General features: G+C 34.5%; 2 protein-coding genes and 1 pseudogene across 2 annotated transcripts; 2 read left to right on the forward strand and 1 right to left on the reverse strand.

The window, feature by feature from the left end:
* The first annotated feature begins 8,800 nt into the window (after positions 1-8,800).
* LOC143631419 (E3 ubiquitin-protein ligase MBR2-like) lies at positions 8,801-10,177 on the forward strand. Its single transcript, XM_077100191.1, has one exon. The coding sequence runs from the start codon at positions 8,801-8,803 to the stop codon at positions 10,175-10,177; it is 1,377 nt and encodes a 458-aa protein (XP_076956306.1).
* On the forward strand, positions 10,093-13,883 carry LOC143631420 (E3 ubiquitin-protein ligase MBR2-like). The gene is made up of 5 exons (XM_077100192.1): positions 10,093-10,264; positions 12,267-12,317; positions 12,673-12,768; positions 12,839-12,982; positions 13,735-13,883. Exons 1-5 carry the CDS (start codon positions 10,193-10,195, stop codon positions 13,864-13,866), a joined length of 495 nt encoding a protein of 164 aa, XP_076956307.1. The 5' UTR covers positions 10,093-10,192; the 3' UTR covers positions 13,867-13,883.
* A 4,121-nt stretch (positions 13,884-18,004) lies between these two features.
* On the reverse strand, positions 18,005-19,705 carry LOC143631382 (U-box domain-containing protein 26 pseudogene; annotated as a pseudogene).
* Positions 19,706-26,381: the final 6,676 nt, after the last annotated feature.

Below are 26,381 nucleotides of genomic sequence, written 5' to 3' on the forward strand. Positions count from 1 at the left end.
CATTTTTTAATAAAAAACAAAATAAAAAGCAATTCCGTTCAGTACTAATAATAATAATTTTAATTAAATTGTTTATATCAACTTGTTTAAATGTATAGATCAATATTATCTAATTTAATAGATACATTACTAATTTACCCTAAATTATTTAAAAAGAATGATGTGATGATATTAAAGACTAGCAAGACGCTAGATAAAACATTGCGTTATATATTACAAAAATAACGAATACATCACTTTTACCATGGCAAATTTACATAGCGTTGCCCCGTTTTAAGTCCAATTAATCGGTAAAAGCTAGAGTTTCTCATTAGTTTTCAATGACGAATCACGAGTGTGTGTCCCTTCTAGAATGAATAGAGTTTCAATCCTTCCATGTCGTCAAATAGCCGAATAACTTGAAACGGAATAGGCATAACCGGATACGGTTACGGTTGTTGTTCCTATCAATGTTTATATGAACTTCATTATGCCAGTCATAGTTGGATTTAAAATCGTAAAAATATATTGAGTTATATTAAATTTTTATATATGTATGACTAGTCAGCATTAATGATATATTATTTGAAATAAAAAAGGAAACAGTTTTATCTTTTTAATATAATAGACTCAACCAGACCAGTTATATAGCGTGTTCTCTATCCAATGGGAGAGGGATCCGTTTTTTTCTAAACAACAGATTTGGCTTATTTGTGTTTTGTTGTATATGGTTCCATTTGTCTGTCGCTTTTAAGGTATATCGTCAAGTACTATTACGTCGAGTCCTTAGACTGCATTATTTTGTTTGGTAAGGATAGGAAATTTGTCAATTATAGTAGTGAATGTTTTGTGCTGGGATTGCTTTGAAAGCATGTTGCTGTTTTTGTTTACTCCATAATTTTCAATTCAGTTTAGTAATGTAGACCAGGGGTGAGCAAGAAACTGAAAACGCGATTCAAAACCGAAAAAACCAAAAAATCCAAACCGAAACAAAAACCAACGGTTTGGTTTTATGTTTTTGTAAAAACCGCACTAACGGTTCGGTTTTGGATTTGCATGTAAAAAAACTGAAAAAAAAAACAAACCGAATTACTAAATTTTGTTTTTTTTTATATATTTTATATTAAGTAATTTATAAGAATTTAATAAATATGTAACTTCAATATTTTTGATCAAATGTATAATAGTCTATTATTTTACAATTAACAAAATTATTTATACTAAAATTCATTATATTTTGACAATTTTTTTTTCGGCCTAAAATTTTCAAGCTCAAATGGCGAAAACCGAAAAAAATGAAACAGAACTAAAACCAAAACGAAATCCGAAAAACCGAAACCGAACGGTTTCAAAAACTCCAAAATCTGAAGTTTTGGTTTTCGATTTGATTTTAGCCAAAAACCGCACCAAACCGCACCACGCACACCCCTAAATTGTTGACCTGTGTTTCTAAAGTTGATTAAGGAAAAAAAAACATTGTCAAAAATCATTACTTGATCTCATCCCGTGTTACTTTTCATAACTTCATTATTATGTCATTCTTAATCTCAGAAACCCGTGTAATACACAGGGTTAGTTACTTAGTTTATTATAAATCAACAATATTATTAGCAATATTACCAACATTACTAACAATATTTTTACTAACACGTTCAAAATCACCGGAATAGGCAACAGTATGGCACCCGCCACAACCACAAGTAACAATATTACCAACGACACTATTACTAACACCTTCAAACCCGTCGATGAAGGCAACAACTCTTCGATAGTCTCCTCCACCGACCGGAGAACCTTTACCACAAGATCAACTAATGCTTCAATACTATTAGTAATTACAACCCTCAAAACTAACATCATTAGTTTCATCACCTCTTTTATAACCAACATGATCTCTGTCACTAAGCCTCCAACCTTCATGACTACATCCAAAAACCAAAAAAACATATCCGTTACAAGACCATAGAATAAATCAACATGCCTACTTACCTCCTCCAAAATCACTGGAGTCTTTGCCTGAAGGTAGTGTCGATAATATCTCACGATTTGCTTCGCTCTCTCCACTTTTTTAATAAACTCTTCGACAACTGACCTGACCGCGTCAACAAACCAAGAACCTTTTTCCACCATCTCCTCCAAAACCAATGGAATAATATCGTCCCGAATGTAGTTGATATAATTTTTCATTAGCTTCCATAGTTTCATCAACTCATTAATCACCCATACAACCTTTTCTATCAACTCTCCGACGACATTAACCAACCAACTACCCGCCTTTAACATATTAATCCAAGCATAAACCATCATTTCCACAAACTCCGACCATTTCTGCACCACCAACCGATGGCCTGACGCCACTAACATCGAAAAAAACTTAACTATACCTTTCAAAACACAATCCCAAACGAAAACCAAAAAAGTTTTGATGCAACATTTTACGACACAACATATTAGTTGTATCAAAGCCAGGAGTACTGCTCCGGGGGCTTTTAACGCTTTGATTATTATTGTAGACAAGCAAGTGATGATGGGGCATAACAAGCATAAAAGTAGGCTCGGTAGCTTGGTTATGACCCAACATATGAACTCACAGAGGGCGGCGAGCACCATTGATTAATGGTTGAGCAGTTGAAGAAGATGTACAAGTGACATTCATATTGGATAATATATACCTATATTATATGGTGATGAAAAATAAATAAATATGTATATATACCAGTTGCATATATTCATGATCATGCTAGGCATACATGCGTTGAAATAATATTATTAGTTGAAGTATCATCTACTGTGACCAAGCCCCTCATGTCGTCGTCATCATCATCGTACTCAGTAAATCCCATCAATAACAAAACTACGGTAGAGTCTGAGTATGGTAAGATGTAGACAGCCTTACCTCTACCCCGTAGAAATAGAGAGACTGCATCCGATGAGACCCTGACTCGATAGTAGTTTTGCATCAGCCTTGGACACAAGACACATAACACTCAACCATTCGGACACTGGCTGATTGGTGCATGTGCCTTTGTCTTTCGGCCATCAACGCCACCACATGATGCCTGATTAACCTTCCGCCACTTTTAACGTTATTTTCACAAAATTAGTAAAATAACGTCAAAATCAGTGCAATTTCACTTTTGCCCACCCGAAGGCCCACACATAAATACATTACATGCGCGCACCGTAACCAGGGCGTGTGTTGAATCTTGAATGTATTTGAAATAATTAATAGTTGTTTTACTTGTTGCTATATATATTATGTATTTTAAATTGTCAACGTTTGAAGTTTCTATTGTGATGTTGGCAAGAATTAATAAGTCAAGCTAGAAGACCAAGTCATCATACAGTACTTATGATTGGTAAATGTTTAGAAAACTAACTATTGAATATTATGATTGTCCTTAGAATCGATTAACACAATGTAACAAGAATTAAACATATTTATGAACACAATTTAATAAGAACAAATTTTGTATTATTGATTTTTTTTAAATATCAAATCTATATATAACTTTTTTTTTGAACGGCCAATTTCAGTAACAATCCACCCCACTCGAGTCAAGACTATGTTGTCTTAACCGGGCCCACGCTTGGGCACGAGTTTTGTTTCCTGGTCCACCTAACCACCAATTCACCGGATAAACCCGACCCCCACACTCACAACGGAGAGCCGGTAAAACCGGTCGAGATCAAGAATCGAACCTGGGATCTCCAGGTCTTCTATCATATCCTTGGCCACTGAGCTAGCCCAGATGGTTAATCTATATATAACTGGTTGATTAAAATACGTCTTATCAAATAACACAATTTCAACAAAAAAGTGCTAGCTTCCTCAAACCCACATACTCACTATGTTGAGTTTAATCAATCAATTAACCAATTCTAACCAATATGACATATATATAACCCACATTCAAAGTAATGTGTGTAATAACACAATACCAAATTTCACCCGTTTATTCCGTTAATTGCGTAAAGTCACCATACTAGCCCAAAACCAAACCAAACCAAACCATTCATACGCAACTTTAACATCAAACGCATCGGGCGAGTTATAACATCAAACGAATCATGCATGTGAATAATTTCACATAACATTATATAACATCAACAAGTAAAGTAAAGTAGAAGTAAAAATTGGGCTAGGCTAGGGGTAAAAAAAGTAATCAAAATCCTGCAAAAAGAAGGCATCCCGCCTACAAATCGGGCAGTCACTGCGGCTGAAGTTGATCATCCAATCCTTGATGCATTTCTCATGATAACTATGATGACAGTCTAGTGTTCCAATGACATCCTCTCTACGGTATTCTTCATAACAAATTACACATATCTCCTTATAATCTTTATCCGAATTATATTTACTGGTCTCCACGGCAACTTGTACAGCCTGGAGCCTGTCATTACGAATAACGATCTGGCAAGTGTCCAAAAATTTCGCTTGCGATCTCTTGAGAGTAATCATGGATCGCTATTGTATGATCCGGCTTGACGTCAACGATTACATCAGGAACATCCCCATCTCTCACATTTACGAGTAACTCGTGCCTATAGCCGCTGATATAAATACAGTAGAAACAAGAAGATATATATATATATATATATATATATATATATATATATATATATATATATATATATATATATATATGATATATCCTTCCTTAAGATCAAACAAAGATATATCGATCGAGTTGTATGTATGTATGTATGTATATTCCAAATAGTACATATATACATGGTATTTATAAGTAAGTAATATCAAGGTCGGTTTGGCTGCATGCATGTTAACGTAGTCGCCAAGCTTACTATTGTTATTCTTTTCCTTTTTTTCCCCTCGTTAACTTTTATTATTATTATTATTATTATTATTATTATTTATGGGTGAGGTTACTGTACAATAGTTGTTTAACGTACGATATGTACACGACAAGCTCAAAAGCAAAAAATAAAAACACTCAAAGGCAAAAATAATAAAACGCTTAAAACGCTTAGTCAAAAAACTAAAACGCTTAAAAACGGTTTTAGTGAAGAAAAGTAAAAAATTGATCGATTAACGATCTAAAACTGTTTATTACGGTGAACTCTAATGTACGTTAAACAATTATCGTATTCTATCGTTTTTCCAATTATTTATTATTATTATTATTCTATAATATATGATTAAGGAGGAGTGATGGACGGAAGTGTAATTTCACAATTAGAGGACGAGGAAAGAAACGACATTTCACAATATAATGGCAAAATTATTTTTTCCTCGTCCTCTAATTGTGAAATCACACTTCCGTTCATCACTCCTCCTTAATCATATATTATAAAATAATAATAATAATAATAATAATAAATAACAGAAAAAAGATAAAATACAATAACTGTTTAACATACATTAGGTACAAGAATACTTATATTCATGAAATCGATCCACAAAATCACATCACATGCATTACATCATTACTTGCTCTTGATCTACCTCTTGATTGATGTGATTTACCTGATAAAAAATAATGTATTAACAAATTATTAGCTATTTGGTGTATTAAAATCCCTCTAGAAGTGCAGATCACAAACTTGACATCTAGGGGTGTTCGGGCTAGCTTTTTTAATAAGGTTTATAGCTTTTTTTTTTAGTCTTTACAAAATAAGATTAACTTGATGTTTGGTTTAGCTTTTTAAGCTTATGCTTATGCTTATTTAAGCTAATTTAAAGAAGGTTATTTGAAAATAGTTTTTTAGCTTATTTAAAGAAGCTTATTTGTATAAGGGTGTATTTACTCATTTGCCCTCAAATGATGGTGGATTAGTAATTATGAAACAACTTATTACTCTTAACAAATTAAAGAATGGTGGATTTATAATAACTTATTAAGACACATAATTAACTTGTTATATATCAGCTAATCCAAACACTTGAAAATAACTTATCAAATAATAAAAAATAGGCTATAAGCTACTTTAAAATATAAGCATAAACAAACAAAAAAAAACTAGCAAACACCATTCCATTTCACACTACAAATAAATAATAATAATTACATGCACAATTATTTTATAATGAATCTCAAGTTAGTTCACCTAAAACAATACTAATACAAACTCAATTTTTAGATCTTCGTCATTACTATGGGTCATATAACTCCTTTGTGACTCGTATGCCAATTCTTATTTAATGATCATAATTTTCAACATAATTAAGTTTACCAATGTGAATTTACACTAGTATGTGATTGCATGTCACATTGTGATTCATTAGATTTAGCTCAACGCGTTCATTAATGGACTATGGTATATATTACTCAAAACATAACGTCAGTCGTCACACGCATTCCTTAAAGAGACTTAGCACGCCACACATATGCCCTATTGTCAAGCAAAGCAAACAAATTAAACCACGCAACGATAAGTTATTACAAATACTTTTCTACCTAAGGACTTGGTTGAGTTCTTCTTCCCCTTGTTGAACTCAACGAAGTGAGCATATCAACATCTATTATACGAGTATTAAACATACATAACTGATTGATTAAACAGGCTTTATCAAATAACAGAAGCCCATGTCATCCCAAACTCATCATCCAAGGCTCCAAGCTCACCTAGTCATCATACTTTGATAAAAAAAACATGATTTAATATACGTTTAAAAATATTAATAAAATCTATATATAACTGGTTGATTAAAATACGTCTTATCAAATAACACAATTTCAACAAAAAATGTGCTAGCTTCCTCAAACCCACATACTCACCATATTGAATTTAATCAATCAATTAACCAATTCTAACCAACATGACATATCACCCACATTCAAAGTAACGTGTGTAACAACATAGCACCAATTTTCACCCGTTTATTCCGTTAAATGTGTAAAGTCGCTATACTAGCCCAAAACCAAACCATTCATACGCAATTTTAACATCAAACGGGTGAGTTATAACACTTCTACGCATTTAGGTAAGTCATTTACAACTCAAATTATCATGATTTCCTAAAATTCTACCCAATTTCTTTATCTACTCGCAAAAGTAACGTTGAGTCTTAAATTTCGAAATCTCTTACCAATTGTTCTTATTCAACAAAGGTCGGTTGTTATCTCCCTCACACCTAATTTAAAGCTTAAATTAGTTGATATCGAGACATTCCCCTTATGATTGGTGTATTACTCGATGATTTCTCTCAACACACTCTCACCAAGTTATCAGACATATGATCCAAGTCGTGAATTGTGTCGCGGGAACATTTGTCTGATGGATAATGACTTTCATGTTATTAGGGAGAACCCTTTGTCTGAAAAAAAAGGTTAAAGCGGGTAGGGTGTACGCGGATACCTCTGTCTGCCACCCCCTTTGCATGTTGTCACTGAATGGAGGGTGAACGATATTTGTGGGTTTAGTTGGTATAAGTAGGTTACATTGGATTGTCGATTTGTGACTTGGTTTCTGACGGGCAACACCCTGTCCAGCCTTAGAATAAACCGGTTAACTGAATTGACCCAAAAATCCAGCCGAAAGCGAACCGGTTTGAAACCGATTATGTAGAAACCAGTTTGAAACTGAATAAAACCGTAGGATCCGAACCGGTTTGTAATTTTTTCCATCAAAACTGGTCCCAACCCAGTTTACCAAACCGAAACAAGACAAAAACGGATCAAAACTCAAACAAAAACCGATCAAAACTCGAAACGAAACCGATCAAATATATTCCACATAACAAGAATCTTTCTTCTTCATTTTATTTTATTTTCCCAATGAAACCCAATTAACTATTTCAATCTCTCTCTTATTATATACATACATATACATACATATATACATATACATACATATACCATTGTGTCTTCTCATCTAAACATCTCGTTACCGTCTTCATCTCACCGATTATTATTATTATTATTATTCTCTCAATCGGTACACTTTTTTTTTGCTTCTTTTATGTAATCGATTTCTTAATATTTTTATTATCTCAATCTGAATGTTTAGGATCTATTAGTTTTTCATTTCTAGGTTATTATTATTATTATTTATTTTTTGTTATTTATGCAATTTGATGAATAATTAAACTATTTGACAAATTAGGGCAAAGTTTAGCACTTTTTTTAGTTTCTGAAATGATTTGTATGAGAGAGCAAATTGTAAAGTTATTATTATTATTATTAGTTACTTGCTCATGTGTAATTTGATTACGCCTGTAAACGAACCAAATTAAAACGAACACAAACACTTAATTGAACAAATGTCTGTGTTCATGTTCGTTCGTTCGTTTAAAAAGATGAACATGAGGTTGTGTCCGTTCTTTAACAATCTAAATGAACATAAACAAACATGTATGAAGTATGAACAAATGTAAATGAACACGATTATGGTACTGTCTGTGAATTCACTGTTTCTTTCGTTTAGCTATTATTTCTTCATGATTTTTACTCATGTACGGAACTTAAAACACGTATTCTAACCATTTGGTATTTTGTTATTTGTTTGTTTTTTCGCTGATTAGATACGGGAAACTGATATGAGAATGTTGTGTAAGTAGGTCTGATTCGTGTTTAATATGTAAAATTGATAAAGTAAGATATATTTCTATAATAACAATCAGGTTGAGATAATTCGTGTATCTTATGATGTTCTATTAATTAATTATTAAAATGTTGCTAAATATGCTGATATATTAACTCTGCATTGATGATGTATAAATCTCAGGAACACATTCTTATTTATTCTTTGGTGCCGTCTATGCATCAAGTAAGAGTGAAGATTTGCGGGGGCGATAATTTGTGAATTGCCAAGTACTTTTTTGTAATAACCAACTTGGTCAATTTCATATCTTGACCGGATGCAAGGTCAAAGGAGCATCTTTGATCCTTTCCCGGAGACCATTGACCTAAACCAGGGGTCAAACTCCAATAATAACAGTATGGATGAAACTGATGATTGGAATAATATGATCTCTCCAATGGAAAGACGGTTGTTAAATAACGATCTTTCTAACGAGCTAAATTTCAGTTGCATGAATACAAACCGTCATAATAATTTTCAAAGTTTTAGAAGCTGGGATGCCGGTGAATCTAGCTCTAGCTCTAGAGCAAGTTTACATGATCGGGCTTCTATTGATGGTCAAAACTGGTCAAACTCGGCCGCTCATGCGTCAAGATTAGAACATCATCAACAACAACATCATGAATCATCATCAAGTCATCAGGGTAATATGCAAAGTTCGGTTTCCAATCATATTCCTATGAATGTAAATTTAAACATGGGATACGAGAGTACTAGTGATGATGACGGTATCGGGCCTTCCGATATTGGTCCGGGCTCGTCTTTAGGTAACTGGGGTTTATCTTGTAAAAGAAAAACCCTAGAAGGTACTTCTACTTCGTCCCTCATGGGTGGCAGTTCGGGTTCGGGTTTCTTTTCAGAACCTTCTAGAAGCTTAAACATATCGTCAACCCAAGTCAACCCTGTGCACATGAACCGCCATGAAACACCAAACACAAGAACTGGAGTTCCAGAAAGGTCACCAACACCGCCACCTTTTAGCATTCGGAACTCGCTTCTAAATCTTAATAATAGTGATAATGCACCGTTAACCGGTAACCCTAGTAGGCGTTCAAATATAAATTCATCTCACCGATCATTGAATAGACAAATTTTGCTTAATGAGTTTTTGGACCATTCTCGAGGGCAAACCGGTAATTTGTCGAACCAGCAACCACCTTTAGTGCACGCTCCAGATGTTTCAAGAAATACACATTATTTTCCTTGGGGCAATAGTAATAATAATAATAATATCGGTTCAAGAAGCGGGAGTTCATCAAGCTTGTTAAGAAACAATGTGCAATATCATAATTTTGTTCCGCCATCCGAAAGTAGGAATTTGGTTCAAGATCCTACTAATTGGAGCTTAGCTACCGGAAGTGGCGGTGGCGGCGGCGGCGGGGGTGGTGCATCGTCATCTAGTTCCAGAAATGGCGGTGGTGGATCTCGGTCCTTTAATGGTTTATGGGCACGTCAGCTTAATAATAATAACCATACACCGCCAAATCAGCAAAGACCATCTGAGCTACCTCCTTGGACTCTGTTTCCATCTGCTGAGGTGGAGTCGGGTGCGCAAAGAGGTCATACTTCGTTTCCTGCTGGTTCGTCTTCATCAGATGATAATCGTATTTCGTCTGGAGTTTCCGGTCGGAGACATCATTATCAACCTTTTTGAAGGCTTGCGTTGTTGATGGAGGTACCTAGCGATGATTGGCGGGCTTTAGCTGCTGATATTGAAGGAAGACAAAGGCTGGTATCTGAGGTTTGTGCTTCTTATTGTTATTCGTTTTGCAAAATGAGATAATATATGATTATATGGAAAATGTATGTGGAAGTCAGTTAACTATTCAAATCAAAGCTAAAAACATATCGAGATATTAAGATGACAAACATATAACTTTTTTTACCTTGAATTGTTGCTTAGTGATTGTTCAAACAATGGTATGATTGTCTCTTCAAAAAAATTTAAGGGTAATTTCATTGTTAGCCATTTTGTTGCCATATTTTGTATTAGCCGAACTTGATAGATACTAGGGTAGCTTAGAAAGAAGTTTGAGTACATGGGTGGCTTCAGCATACACACACATTATATGGATTATGGAGATTTAAGTAAATGTAAATCCACAATGATGGTACACTTGAGATAATGGGATAATATGTTATGAATCATTGAAACATAAAGTTTGATGTTGAAACACTAAAAGTGTAAATTAACACTTCTCATGGTATCAAATATCTTGACTTGAACTACAGAACTAAAATTAGAAAGGACCAAAAAATGTTGCGTACCCAGAAACATAAAGACCCAAGATCCGAACCGCAATCAAAACCCGTAAAATCGGTCAACTTCGGTGGAATAGTAGCTACAAAGTAGGAAGTAACGTGAGTGCGTTGTTAGTCCTTCATGTCTGGTTGAATGACATATTTTCCTCCATGTTCCAATTAAAGTGCATGTAAAATAGATTAGACTAGGATTTGCATTTTATATATTTGTATTTCGTTGAATGAAGGATATGAATGAAATTATGAAACTAGTCCGATTATCCCTCTATAATTCTTATTTGGTTTTGTCTATCTTATTTGGCCAACGATTAAACCGTAGGAAACGGTTTAATCGTTGGCCAAATAAATAAAGATGAAAGCGATATTAGAATAGTAGAGAGATCATAGACTAATTTTATCAATTTCATACATATTTAACGAAATACAAATAGATAAATGCAAATCCTAGTCTAACCTGTTTTTAATGCACTTCAATTGGAACATGGAGGAAAATATGGAATGCATGCAGACGTTAAGGACTATCAACCCACTAACTATACTTCCTTCTTTGTAGCTGCTATTCCACCAAAGTTGACCGATTTTCCGGGTCTTGATTGCAGTTTGGATTTTGGGTCTTTGTGGTCTCCGGGTCACAACAAAATACCTAATCGAACAGCGGAACATTGAAGCCACAACAAAATACCTAATTTATGTACCTTTTTGGTTTATTGCAACTGCTTCAAGCAGTTACTTTCTTTATACACAATATTTGATAGAATCTGGACTCAAAACAAACGATCAGTTACTGAAACATAATAACCCGATTCGAGATGGGAAGTCTCCAATACAAGGTTAATATAAACCTAATACTTAGATAATAATAATAAACATTGACATTCTTAAAGATATGACCCTAGGCCTATTTATTCTAAATGAGTGTTGAAACTTCTCCATTACTTTAGCATTTGACTCCTCAAATTAAGCCTTTGACTTTGACTCTCCTTTGAATTCTCTTTAAATTAAATGATAGACGGGAAACTGAATATGTTCTTTAATTGACTTGACCCGTTTGGCATTATGGAGATTAACCCGAACCAGGTTTCTATCAATATTCTTTATATATACTTTGCTAGAGCTAAAATTTGAAAATTCGGAGAGAAATTTTCATGCAGCCTCAAAAGGTCAGTCACTTTGCTATTTAAGGTAATACATGTGCATGCTTCTAGTGTAACATCTTATCTTTGATTATTTAAAGTCAATATATACAGAATTTTATCTCCAACTTTCTAAAGCATGATTTGAACCAGTAAGGGTGTAAATGAGCCAAGCCCGAGCTTGGTTCGTGTTTAGCTTGTTTTCTTATCTACTAATTGTATCCTTAACCTCTATGACTCCTACACACAAAGCAGACTATTAGTTTTAGTATTATCACAAGTAGTATTCTGTATGTTCTTTTTGAAGTTCATCATATTCAATAGTTTCTTTTTTTGACAATGTAACAGATTCGACAAGTGTTAAATGCAATGCGAAGGGGTGAAAATCTACGAGCTGAGGTTAGATTTTGTCATTTCTTTTAATAATCCTATATAAAAATTGAACACAAATATCTTTCTATATATTTTCTCCTCATCTTGCAAAAAGAATCAATGTTACAAATCTTGAATATCAATTGAATACCAATGATCGGGTTCAAATAAAGCCCAAATAACTCGGTTTCATATAAATGGGTTGAAACAATGGAACCGGTTGTGGATCACTTAATTGACTATGAATGCCAATAAATATGTAGAATTTATAATATCTTTCACAGCCATAGTTTACATGATGAACGACAAATCATGCACACTGGTATAAAATCATAGATTTGTTTGGATCTAATTTAAACAGAAAAATTATTATATGTGACAGGATTATATGCTATTCGATCCATTTATCAACGGGGTTGCTGAGTTGCATGACAGGCACAGAGACATGAGGCTCGATGTTGATAACATGTCATATGAGGTGAAAGTGGTCCAATTTTTCATGAATCTTATTCTGACTATACTAAATAAGATTTGCAATATTGTTGCAGGAACTACTAGCATTGGGAGAACGTATAGGACACGTGAACACCGGCCTAAGTGAAGAAGTTATTTTAAAGTCAATGAAACAAAGGAAACACATAACTTTTATGGCTATCTCACCTCCAAATTTAGAGCCTTGTTGCATATCTCAGGTGAGAATAAGATTTATTTCAAAGTTTTCTTTTTATACCGGGCTGATTACATGATTATCCTTTTAAACACTAGTATATGCTACCTTTCAACTTTGATCTGATTTCCGTTTTGGGTAGTTTGACCTTTTTTGCGCTAAAAAGAACTGAAAGCATGTTCATGTTCGTTCGTTTAACTCTAACCGAACAAAAGATCGAACACAAACAATTTAACGAAGGGGGTTTTCTCATTTGTTTTCGTTCGTTAAGAAAATGAATATGATTGTGTTTGTTTATGTTCATTACATAACTGAACATTGATGAACAAACATAATGGGCAAAATTAGTTAAAAGTAATGTGAAGAACAATGTGTTGATCTTAAAAAGTTATTAATACTATACTAAGTTGTAATGGGTCTTTATAGGTCAAACGATTATACTAGAGAACATATATGAACGCAAATGAATAAGCATAAAAGATTTTAAATGAACAAATGTAAACGAACGTTCACTGACATAAATGAACAAATGGGACATGTGTTCATGCTCTTTCATTTAACTGAATGAACAAAACTTTTTGCTCATTTTCATTCTTTTATTAATAAACGAACATAAACAAGATTCATTTATAATTCGATTCTTGGTCTGGTTCAGTTTAATATCCTCACAAGTTGATTCCGGTCTTGTCTAATACCAAACTGTTTCAAAGTCCGAACGACCTGCAAAAAGTTTCTACTTGTGTTCTTAATAGATTTATTTATTTTTTGTATTTTCAGGAAGAATACGACACCGGTAACAACATTGGAAGCTTGGATTGCGGACATGATTTCCACACAGATTGCATCAAACAATGGTTGGCACAGAAAAATATTTGTCCGATTTGCAAGATGACCGGTTTGGCTCCTTAACACCCCCCCCCCCCCCCCCCCAACACACAAAAAAAAAAAAAAAAAACTTTTAAATGGAAGAAGAAAAATATTTAAAATCTAGCAAAAAAGATGCATTTAAATTGGATGTTATGCTTTGGCTGGCAGACATTTTGTTGTTTTTTTACATTTCCTTTTGCACCCCTCTTTTGTGTTGTGACTTTTAATGTAAGAGGGGTGAAATTTGGTCATAAAGAGATTTGATGTTTAAATTGAAAAATCAAAAAAGTATTTATTGACTTTTTTATTGTCTCAAATGATGGCCATGGATGGTTATGACTTTGGAGTTTTGTTGTTTTAATTTGGTTACTTGATTGTATATATATGGGATTATATATGTGGATGTAATTGTATTCTAACTATTTTGTTGAGACCATTCATATTGTCTTATGGACTTATATGTTCCTTAATGTTTGTATCAAATTTAGTATGTGTAACAAATGAGTTTTAGGTGAAATGAGGTGAACAAACTTCTAGGCGACACATAATTGACTGTATTGATCTCGGTAGGTACTCCGTTCATGGATGAACTATAATCCTAGTTTGGATTAAAATGGGTTTACTTGTTATGTTTGAAATGATGGTTCCAGAAAATAAGGTTATCCGGTGGTTTTACTGGTTATATTTGTATTTCTGACGGCTGGTGGTGAGATATGACAAGGGTGTTGCTTGTCTACTTGGACCCGTTTTAGGTCCGAAAATGATCACAAATTGTCATGATTTTGGATAATGTATTTAACAGCGTGTTGTCTAAAGTAGTTTTTGTCCTCGTGGTTTGTCTAAATCTGCGGTTTTAATCCAGTATCAATTTGCAATTTACGTCCATGTGGTTTCATTTCACTTGCAATTAAACCCGAATTCACTAATCCTGTTAAGTCTAGTCGATAAATCCATCAGCGTGCCCTTTTATATGAGAGGTAGTTTTGTCCCTTTTTCCCCCTTTTTTTCTCAAATACACCATAGCCCCTTACGTAAGGGGGCTTGCGAATTATGACTGAGGTTTATTTGGGGAGATAAATGACAAAACTACCCCCTCACGTGAGGGGCACGCAGATGGGTTTAACAACCAAACAGGCAAACTTAATTGCAAGTGAAATGAACCACAGTGACGAAAATCGCAAATTTGAAACTATTAGACTAAAACCGCATATTTGGATAAGTCACATAGACGAAAACTGCAGTTTACTCTTATATATATACATACAAGCACACACTTATGGTATAATTCTGTTACGGTTATTATTTACGTAATGTATTTGGCTGTGTTATTATTAATAAACTTATGACATATCATTCTATTACGGTAAGTTTTGATTTGTGTTTAAAAGATGGAACACGGTTTATAAATATATCGACATGAATTGTATAAAATACATGTTACATATTTACGTAGCATTCGCGTATTTTTAAAAATATCAAACATAATATAATACTTCTATAAACATTTTATGACAAATAGGAGGTTTTTTGAACAAGAAACATCAAATTGATGTGAATGTAGTAAAGAACAAAATGGTATACATGAATTATGAGTGTTGGAAAAGTATTCACATGAATTATTATGTGGATACTTTGCTTGTCTTACATACTATTATTGTTTGGACTATCTTCTTGGTCAAAGGTTGTTCATATTAAAGTGGGGTTTACATGTTATATTTGATAGGAATTGTTCTAAAAATTTACAAGTTATATTTGTTTTTTTAATGACGGCTAGTTGTAAGTTGTATCATATGACGACAACGACTTGTTCATCTATTTAAACCAGCATTCAAAAATTTTTATTTCTCCTCTAGATATTAATACATGCTTTGAAACTTCAAATCGTCATCTCAGCACTTACTTTTTCCTTTATTTAATATAGAATTAATGTGAATGGGCCCGCTATCAAATGTTTGTTGTTGTTCTTACTCACAAATTACTGGGGGAAAACGGTGTCATGTGGGCACCATTGTAGATGCTTTTATAAAAATATGTAAAAACTCTTAAAAAGAATTGGTAGGCAAAGCATAATGTTCTTACAAGCGGAAGAAAGGTTAACTCGATCCCAGAAGATTCCATCAGTCGAGGAGCACTTCTCAGGCCGGGGATGGGGTTTAGAAACAATAAAGTTACCAGTTATGCACGCCTAGTGGTTAAAAAACAATTGATCGTACGATTGATATTACCTTGATTTATTTTTCTAAGAGTGGAACATAATTTATAAACATAATGACTTATGATGTATAAAAAGATATGTTATGTAACATAGCATTTTAATTTTTTCAAAGTTTACAAAAGTATATTATATTTTTATAAACATTTTATGACAAATAGGAAGCTTTGAAAAAGAAATATAAAAACTGATGTGAATGTAGTAAAATTAATATGAAGAAAATGGCATATATAAAGTCATGGGTTTTGGTTCATGTTGAAGACATAAACTATGAGTGTTTGAAGCCACACTCAAAACACATACTTTTGTTATTGATACTTTGCTTGTGTCTCACATACTATCATTGTTTGGACTATCTTTTTGGTCAAAGGTAGTTTAAAAAATAAAATAATTATTGATTTTTTTTTTATTTTTAGTAAAATTGAATTATTTGAATGAAAATATATCAATATGTATCTATTTTATTGCTAATGTAGAGTCTTTAAAACTTACATTTTAGTAATAACTTTTATAACTTACATTTTGATTCTTTGTATCCAAATATATCCAAGTTAACATCTTTTTTTATATATAACAAATGTTCAAGGCTTTTTGTAATCGTGTTCAACTGGTATCTTAAACTTTCGATTAGCGAGTTGCACAAATAGCCGATTTAGTAGTATGGTTACTTGAACAAACAAAATTAAAGAGGATATAAGATAAAGTTTTAAAAATATTCCATTTTTATGATTTTAACCTTTTTTTATGTTTTTTTTTCTGAAATCATAAAAATAAATATATTTGTAACAATTTTAAATGGTTTTACACTTTTACTAAGTACTATTTGCACATAGACCTATTAATGAACATGAAAGATGATTTATGGGACATAATTCATAAGACATGCCAGCTACTCTGATCCCACCATGGTCAAAGATAGTCAAGGTTCACAATCAATAGGTAATGAATGCATGAAACACATGATGTCCACCAATGATTATTGAGTCATCTTAAAATTAAATTAAATTAAAATAAAATCCAAATTTTAATTTGGATTTTTTAGCCAAGTTAAATTAATGGTTTTTTATATCGGTTTAACGTAATCTACTTCTATTAATCATCTATACACAGGTCTCTTATAGGATTTGAACACTTCACCATTACAATGTCCCTTGGAGACAGTTGAACTAAATGATATAGAAAGTATTGATCACCAGCCTATTTACCGAAAATAAATATACACTTAAAAAACGGTTTGCCAATAAAAGAAAGCAAGCATCGGTTTTTATGGTTTGTTTATAACCATTCGATTACTTTGTGCTATGTTCATTACCTCGTAACTAATTAACTACATGTCCACATACACAACGCTGAGAATTTATAGTTCAATAATGAAATCCACTCGTATGTTCACACAAATGCAAAATTTTCCTCAATCTCACGGGATAAAGAGGTTCCAACTAATAAAAAAATTAGTAATTTGGTAGTTGTAAATGAAAAATGTAAATATAAAAAGAACTTAATACAAACACTAACTGGTAAACATATATATTACTTTTTTTATAGTGAAGATAGTTGCACGTAATGACAGATCATGACCATATTATTAATAGTTTGAGGTGCTAATGGGTTTCGTTCGAGCGCTCATAAATAATCTTCCAAAACTTTTGTGTGTTCTCTTATTGTACATTTATAAATATCTTCTACTTCATAGTTAGCTTACGTAAACAAGAAGAAATATTTTGAGTAATATTGAAGAAAAATGTATTGGGAATGGAAATCTATGAGATCGAATCTCCCGTTATTTCTCAATAATTCAGTGATAGAGCGGTCAGCTGTCGACCGGTTATTTTAAATAACTAAATTTATAAAATTAAACTTCAAGTTTTCCATTAGCAAAAGGCATCCGAAAATTTGTTACATACATTTCTTCATCCTCTCTTTCATATACCCCGCCATCACTTTCTAGAACCTCAATAATATTCTCTTTTTCTAAAAACATCTTTTGATTTTAAAACTAAAAAAAAAGTGGACTAAAATCATCCACAAACAAAAAAGAAAATAAATAAAATGTCCAGGTTAAATTAAATAAACTATATATTTAACATTTTTCTCGTAATGTTTACATTCAATCTGATTAACCCGTACACTTTTTTAATAATTAGCCGGCGGAATTTTCAACTAATACAATTCTACCACGCGTCATAAAACCATCAGATCGATAGTTTTTTTAAAAACCTCGTCGAGCTGACGAGATTTTCTGAAAGTCGATCCGACAGTTTTATGACACGTGACATAATTGTGTTAGTTGAAAATCTCGTCGACTAATGTTTAAAAAGCGTACGGGTTAACTTGATTGAAGGTAAATATTACGGGAAAAAGCTTGTTAAACAACCATTTTGTTTACTTTGACGGTTAAAATGGACATTTTCACCAATTTACGAATCAAAACGGAACGACGTCGCTGCACACGAAATAATCATCCGAATTCCTAACCGTCTTATCCGGCCACGAATCCCGTAACAATTTCAACAACTTTTGCGCTTTTCGCTTCGCACGCTCCGTACAATCACTCTGCACCACCAACAACAACTGCGTCACCACTCCAACCGCCACCGCCTCATCCCGCACCCGCTCCACCCCCGAACAAAGCGACAACAACGCGCCGGTCGCGTACTCCGTCGCCCGGTCCGAAACCTTCAAAATAATCTTAACCAAAACCGGCACCGTAAGCGCGTGCGCCGCAAACGCGGTGCACCCTTCTGGAACCCGACACAAAAGCTCAACTATCGCCAACGCCCGTTCCGCGTCACATTTCTCGAAATCCGAAATGTTACAAATTATCGCCTCCGCCGCACCAGCACCAACCGCCTTATGTCTATGCTCCTTCACTAAACATAAAGCGAATAACGCTTTAATCCCAACCTTCATTGCTCGCGGATACGTCGGGATATAATTTAATATCCCGACTATCCGCTCAAACACGTGCTCGTGTTTACTAATTTCCGCTCTCGCCTCTGGCGATTTCGTTAACGCGAGTATGTTCTCGATTAACGAAGCGGAATTAACCCTAACTTCAATTGACGAATGGTCCAAACCCGAAATTAGGTACGTAACTCGATTCGGATCCGATGTAATCAACACACACTCTGATTCAGATAACGAAAGCATCGATAACACCGCTAACGATTCAGTCTCTAACTCATGTGAGTTAGAGCTTCTGAATAATATTCCGATAAAAACCTCACGTGCTTGTGACTGGACCAAGACCGTGCGGTTTTTATCGGAGTCACGTGCAAGTGAGGCTAACCGCTTTACAGCGGTTAGCCTCACCAAGCTAGCACAACTTTCTGTGCCAGCTTGGTTAAGCAACGACCGTACGGTGACCGGATCGGCCGGTTGCTTTGGCGTTGGGATCCGTTGGACACCGTACGGTCGGTTGGCCACACACCAGGCTTGGATAAGCCTGCGAAGTGTGTGGTTTGGGATTAATGTGAAGTCTGTTAATGGGAGTCTGGAGACTGGACACGTGGCGTGTCCGGTGGATGTCCATGACTCGATGCTGCACCGGTCGTAGGTCTGACCGGTGCAGACTGTGACCGGATCGGTCATTAACTCGAGTGAGATTGGACACCGGAAGTGGTATGGAATCTGGAAATTTACATTCAATGACTGTAAGCTGCCTGGCATGATTATATATGTAACTAATAATAATAATATTAATAGTAAGAAGAAGAACTTATAATAATAATATTATTAATACATGAATGTTGATATGGGCAAATGCAAGAGAGGAGGAGAAGAAGAAGAGAGGTGGTTTATTATTAGCATGATATGACCAAGGTACTACTACTAGTTCTAATTTTTTTGCTACACACGTGTGGTGAGATTTAACTAGAGGTTTAACTATGGTTAATGAATGGGGGTGGGGTCGGGTCAAAGATGAGTGGGGCTCACTTTCATGTTGGAAGTGTATCTAACTAACTTTCATTTGCATTATGGAGAGCATTACTATAGAGGGGAGGAGGGGTAGAGGACGACCGAAATTGACTTGGGATGAGAGGATTAGGCATGATTTGATAGACCTAAACCTCTCCGAGGACATGGTTGAGGATAGGAATTCGTGGAGAAGTAGGATTAAAGCTAAGGATTTCTAGAGAGAATTGAATACCTTAGGGCTTAGACTTAACTTATTTAGGTCACTTACCATAATGGTATTTTCCTTACATATTTTATTATTATTATTATTAGCTTTTATATTGCGGTTAAACTGCGACCTTATTATTAATATTATTATAATTAGTAGTAGTTTTTTTATATAACTTTTTTTTTTTTTTCATACACATGTTCTTAGAGCCGAGGGTCTCTCTGGAAGCCACCTCTTTATTCCTTTGGATAGAGGTACGGTGTGCCTACATCCCACCCTCCCCAGACCCTACCTATAGCTCTGCTGTCGGTGGGATTTTACTGGGTATGATTGATTGATTGATTGATTGAGAGCAAAATCGGTTCTACCTATTGGTACCGTACCGGTACGGGTATTGAAATCGGAATTGATCTGGCACTGTTGGTATCGAATCGGTACCAAAGTTTTGAGTTTCAGTACCGAGATTGGGACCGGTATTTCACGAACTTTTACCTTTAATTCCGGTACCGATACCGAACCTAATATTTCGGTACCCGCAAGAATTCGTGATTTCCAGGACCGGGATTTTCGAGACCGGTCGGTACCGGTATGGTCCCGATCTCATCCCTAATTTGCATAGTGTGGGATGCAACTTTTTATTTAATTTCTAAATTGTTTCATTTTTGTTTTCACTTTATAGTTTATATAGTTTGTTCAGTGTTTTAAAAACCGATTCAAATTGGCTGGTTGAATCAGTTAAACTGGATTTTAGCACAACATGCCGGTATTTTTGAGTTCGGTCTTTCGGCAAGTTTGATAGAACATCGTATCAATGGTTTTTGTCTAAAATCCCGGTTTTTACCGGCAAACCGGTTTTAAGTCCGAGAAATTTTTTATATATGCGGTCCATATTTATCAAAACTACTATTAACCCAACAATTAACATTTAACTAAGACTAATTTTTAAAATTAAGTGTTTTTGTATTATTTTTTAATTTGGATTAACTTTTGGATTATTTTTTATTATGTAACCGTTTACTTTTGGGTTATTTTTGGAGTTGAAGTTGCATTTAAAGAAAAATTATAAGGTAAATTATTTTACATGTTGAACCTCTCAGTATAACTCGGTTCAACTGGTTATATCATTTTTAGCCCAATCCGGTACGAATAAAAAACCAGGCTTTAAAACATTGGTTTTGTGTTTTGAAACTGGTTTGTTATGAGTGTGATTTTATCAGATTTGCTTGTAGGAAATGGTTCGAGAAACCCGAAATATAAAGCGGACAAAATTCTAACTATGAATTTCAGTCCTATTTTTGAAATCTTGAATCGGGTTAACGTTTGAACACCTAGAATTTGATTTTCAAATTAGTTTGTATTCGATGGTCTTTGAAATGTCTACTGAAGAAACACTAATCGACCCCGGGCAGATTACGGATAATCTAGGGGTTAAATAGATGTTTCCCACGAGGGTTAGGTCCGGCAAAGATGGTTGTTCTTCTGATGACCTGCAAAACAGACACCGTGAGCTCGTCACTGAGAAGGGGGGGGGGTACCTCCTTGTGACCACCCTCCGGCGTGAGAATCAGACTAGATTGCTCTTGAATATAAGTGTATATTAAGAGAATTAGCTAGAGAGAAGATATGATAATAAGATGTGATACCGTTCCAAGGTGTTGGAGTATTTATAGCCGAAGGTAGGTTTTCAAGCAGGTACAGCCGGCTGAATAGTATTCCTGTTCTACCAACTGTGGGCTACGCACGTGCCATGCTGATGGTTGGTGGGTAGGCAGCGGCTGATAGTGACCAGGCCGGCTGTGTACTATTCTTTTTCCACCAACTGCAGGCTATGGACGTGCCCCGACAGAGGTTGGTGAGTAGGCAGCGGCTGATAGTGACTTTAAGTACTAGAGCGTGCTGTCCGTCGTACTGTTGTCAGTGAGCTGTCGTAGCTTTGGTCAGATCTTTTGTCCATACCTTGGCAGGTACAGTACAAAAGATCCTCCAGTATCGTACGGACTGGCTCATTTGGGCGGGAGTATTCCCGGCTTTGGGCAGGAGTGTTCCCGGCTTGCTCATTCCCTCTTCAGGTGACTACTGAATTATTTGAGAGTTAGTGCCTTGTGCGTGTAGCCTTGCTGTGCGAGTAGCCTTCCCTGATGGCTAGTATCCGTAGCTGCGGGAACATGCGGAGTACGTCACCATTGGGAGGCTTTTCCTGCGGGAACAGCTTGCGTACTGCGCGTAAGGACGTCGCGTCTCTGAGCATGGTTGGTCCTGCGGATCCAGTTGGTCTTTGCGCAGACGTCCCTCTAAGGTGAGTCTTGCGAGTTCAACTGCGCAGACGTCTCTTCGAGGCGAGTCTTGCGGGTCCAACCGCGCAGACGTCCCTGTTTAAGGTGAGTCTTGCGGGTCCAACCGCGCAGACGTCCCTGTTCAAGGTGAGTCTTGCGGGTCCAACTGGGCTCTGCTGGGACCCACCTCTTCATCTACTTTTGAATTATAACTGGAATTCGACTCGAATTTTAATTTTGTTTTAAAAGTATAAGATTAATTAATATTAATAACTTAGAAATACAACTCATAAACACCTTTGTATCTCTGTATCTAAGATTACTTTTGCACTTTTCTTAACATCTCTTTGACTATCTTTTATAAAATTTGAAATTGGTGTTAAAAGACTTTCTTTATGAGTTACACACTTACACCTTTAACAAATTTGAATTGCAAGAATATGAAATTGACACAATTACCATTACATGATCACAATTCTAAACCCAACCCACATTGAGACCATATATTTTGACCAAATTAAATGCTTTGGGGAATGTATATACCATTTCTTAAATGTATATATATATTTTTTAAATAATTGTGAGTTTGGTTACATTCCAATGGTTTGACCATTGCTATACCAAATGTAGTCAAAGATGACAAGGAAGATGTCACCACCACATAATAATATGTAATAAAAATTTACTATAATGAGGTACTGAGTGATTGCCTCAATCTTTGAATCCAAAAGAATTATATATAGATCTATTGGAAAGGGACATTCATTTTATTTAATATAACAATTAGAAAGGTTGGTATGGGTGTCTTACACATTGTAATTCCAATGTAGGCAATTTGTAAAATTTATGGTGAAAGTGCTTTACAACTAAAATTTTGTTGTCATTTGTGTAAATCACCAAACGAGGTAGACAACTCTTAAAGTGAAGTTGGCCAAACAATGCAAGTTTTTCATTGGTGTTTTTTTCTTTTTAAACTTTTTATTATTTAGACCTACTTCATACCCGTATTAAACTATAAGTCTACCAAATAAAATATTATATATCTATATTATATAGAAAACATATGATATAAACAACTAATAATGCATTTTTTATAATATACAAAATAGTTTAAATTCTTTTTCATAGTTTTAATAATAAAATATATAAGTGGGTAGTGTTATTCAAATCCTTTTCAAATAAGAAGATTGAACTTATTAATTTCAAAAAAATAAATTATTCCAAAACAATTTATTTCACTTGTAAATAAATAACAAGTTTTTAATAATTCAAACTATCGCATGTTGCCATATTGACCAACAATAATAAATGTATATACTTGTAACTAAGAGTAATCCTTGTAACATAATCATCATAGATTTACACTCAATACACCTTTAATTTATACCCGATTTCGCTAGTACGGTTTCTTCATTTCATTGATAATCGTTATTGTGATAGAAATCGAATGAAAATTAAGTATAAATGTGTGATGATTATGTTACTGGGAGTGCTCTTTGTAACAAAAGTAAAAGAGTTAAATTATTATTGATCAAACTGCAACCAATTATCATAGCTAAAATTATTAAAATTCAATTTTTTTAAAAACCTCAAAATAGTTTATTGATGTACTAAGCATAATAAATAAAGTTTAATTAAAATTTAAAAGTATATAATAATATAAATATTAAAAAAGGGTCAAAGGTCAAAGATGAGTGGAATGTGCGGGGGGGCTGTTGTCTGTTCTTCTTTTTGTTCGTGCTCCCGACCGTGGATAACACTACCCACCGGTCCCCACTCAAATAATAATAATAATAATAATAATAATAATAATGTATATTGTTTTTTATTAATCTCAACTATCGTCTTTTGGTCGTTGCCGATCTAATTAACGAATTGGCTGCTGACGGTTTCAACTTTTAACGTATTTGATCCCAACGGTCCGCATTTAACAGAATCCTAACGACATTAGTTGCAAGTCACCGGAAAAATGTTTTTGACAGGAAACACCACATTTTTTCGGAATAATTAACATTTTTGTTCCAAATATCTTTGTAATCGTATCGGATCTTTAGGAGCTTTTTTCTAGTAAAAACCCCAATTATTGAGATTGTCGGAACCCTAGAACCATTGTCGGGGAATGGTTGATGGTGCTAAAGTAATGGTGGTTGGTTGGTGGTGAGACAATTGGTGATGGTGGCGGTGTTCAGGTGGTGTATTCTGGAAAAAATGTGACTTTACTGGTCAAAAACGTTTTTCGGCGACTGGCAACTAACGACGTTAGGAATCTGTTAGTCGTGAACCATTGGGAACAAGTACGTTAACAGTTGGGATTGTCAACAGCCAGTTTGTTAGTTGGGACCGATATCGTTCAAAAGACGATTGTTGTGATTAATAAAAAACCAGTATACCTAAATTATATATTGAATAATAATACTTGTATAAGTTTTATGTCTCAAAGTCTATTATTAAACTACGAGTTAGAATACCTAATATTAAGTTCTAATGATATGATTAATCGCATTTAACTTTCGCTATTAAAGGCAGTGTCACTTTAGACGTGTGTGTATAAAAACTAGGCAATACGATGCAATTACTATGAGAAATGGTATATCATTTTGAATACTAGTTTCCATCCCAGTATTTAAGCACTAAAAGTAAAATGGCATGAACTTGGATTAGAAAGTTAGTTTCAAGATGATGAATGACACACCTACTTACTACGGGTGACAAGTTCATACACGACACGAAAATAAGCAAGTTTTTTTTGTTTATTGTTATATCTAATAGGTGTAGCAAGGCCATGTTCGCTGTTTAATTAAACGGGCATGTTTATGTTGTTCCAGTAAAACAAACATGTTGGCCCACCAATCATTTATGACCGTTTAACCCATTTTTTACAACCCATCAACTGAAACGCATTGGCAACGGACGGTGAACAAACAACTAGTTAATGTTTATAAAACTAACCAAAGAGGGAACCAATTAGAATGTATATAGGGTCTAAATTATCATTTGTGAAACATGAAGGATTTTAGATGAAAAATGAACAACCATTCAGATGGAATCAATACCTTGTAAATCAACCACATGACATCTATGTTGTGTTAGCAACTACAGGTAGGTCCCACATCCAACGTAACGACGACCGATATTGTCTTTTGGTCAACTGGCAACATTTTACTTTTACTATACAGATATATTGTGACAAACTGTTGTTTTCTAGATCAATTAGAAATAGTAATTGATTAATTGTATTTTCTTTTAGCAAATTTGATTTAATAATTCAAATTATGATTTACTAGTCGATAAGAAATTATTTTTTTAGAATATCGACTTTCTTGTATTTAGGTTATCGTATTCTTTAAATTTGGAGAGTCTCGATGCCCTACTCTAGTCAGACTATGTAGTCTGAACCGGGTCTATGCTGGCCTCAGAGGTAGCTTGGACGTTCTCCCGGACAACCATACCGTCGTTGTGCCGCCACAAGAGCATAACCTCTCTAGCGTAACACACGGTGGAACAAAATCCCAGGTGGGCTCGGAATCCGAACTGACAACCTTGTACAAGGCCAGTTCAAAACTTTTATTGCTAATATTCATCCAAAGTGTAAGGCCCCGAACCCGGTAGCCCTACTTTCGCGTCGGATTTACTCATAAACACAGTTCTTACAAATCAGAGTTCATTAAAACTTTCGCGGAATATAAAAACTTTCATGAAACGTTACAGCAATCCAAAACTTGCCTTAATTAAACATTCTTGTCTTTCAAAATAAACGTCAATTACATTAAAACATTTTGAGTCTTCAGATGCCAGTCTCCTATTCGCCCACCATGTGCCCGCTCAAGCTAGCTGTCTCATTCTACTCACCTGCGTGCATACTAAAAGTCAGCTACGCTGAGTGAGTTCTAGTTAATCAAGCAACTTATCATACAACCACTACATACAATATATACGTATCCGAAGA

Source organism: Bidens hawaiensis, unplaced genomic scaffold (genome assembly GCF_021521415.1).
Source record: "Bidens hawaiensis isolate Kalapana, Puna unplaced genomic scaffold, B.hawaiensis_p1.1 tig00006068_1, whole genome shotgun sequence".
In the NCBI taxonomy this organism is placed as follows: domain Eukaryota; kingdom Viridiplantae; phylum Streptophyta; class Magnoliopsida; order Asterales; family Asteraceae; genus Bidens; species Bidens hawaiensis.

What these genes read in the sequence shown, in the direction of transcription:
- LOC143631419 (XM_077100191.1), top strand. Translation starts at nt 8,801, where the DNA reads ATGCAAGGTCAAAGGAGCATCTTTGATCCTTTCCCGGAGACCATTGAC.
- LOC143631420 (XM_077100192.1), top strand. Translation starts at nt 10,193, where the DNA reads ATGGAGGTACCTAGCGATGATTGGCGGGCTTTAGCTGCTGATATTGAA. An exon ending in GTGAAAATCTACGAGCTGAG is followed by an intron (nt 12,318 to 12,672) that starts GTTAGATTTTGT and finishes TATATGTGACAG; the next exon opens with GATTATATGCTATTCGATCC. An exon ending in TTGATAACATGTCATATGAG is followed by an intron (nt 12,769 to 12,838) that starts GTGAAAGTGGTC and finishes ATATTGTTGCAG; the next exon opens with GAACTACTAGCATTGGGAGA.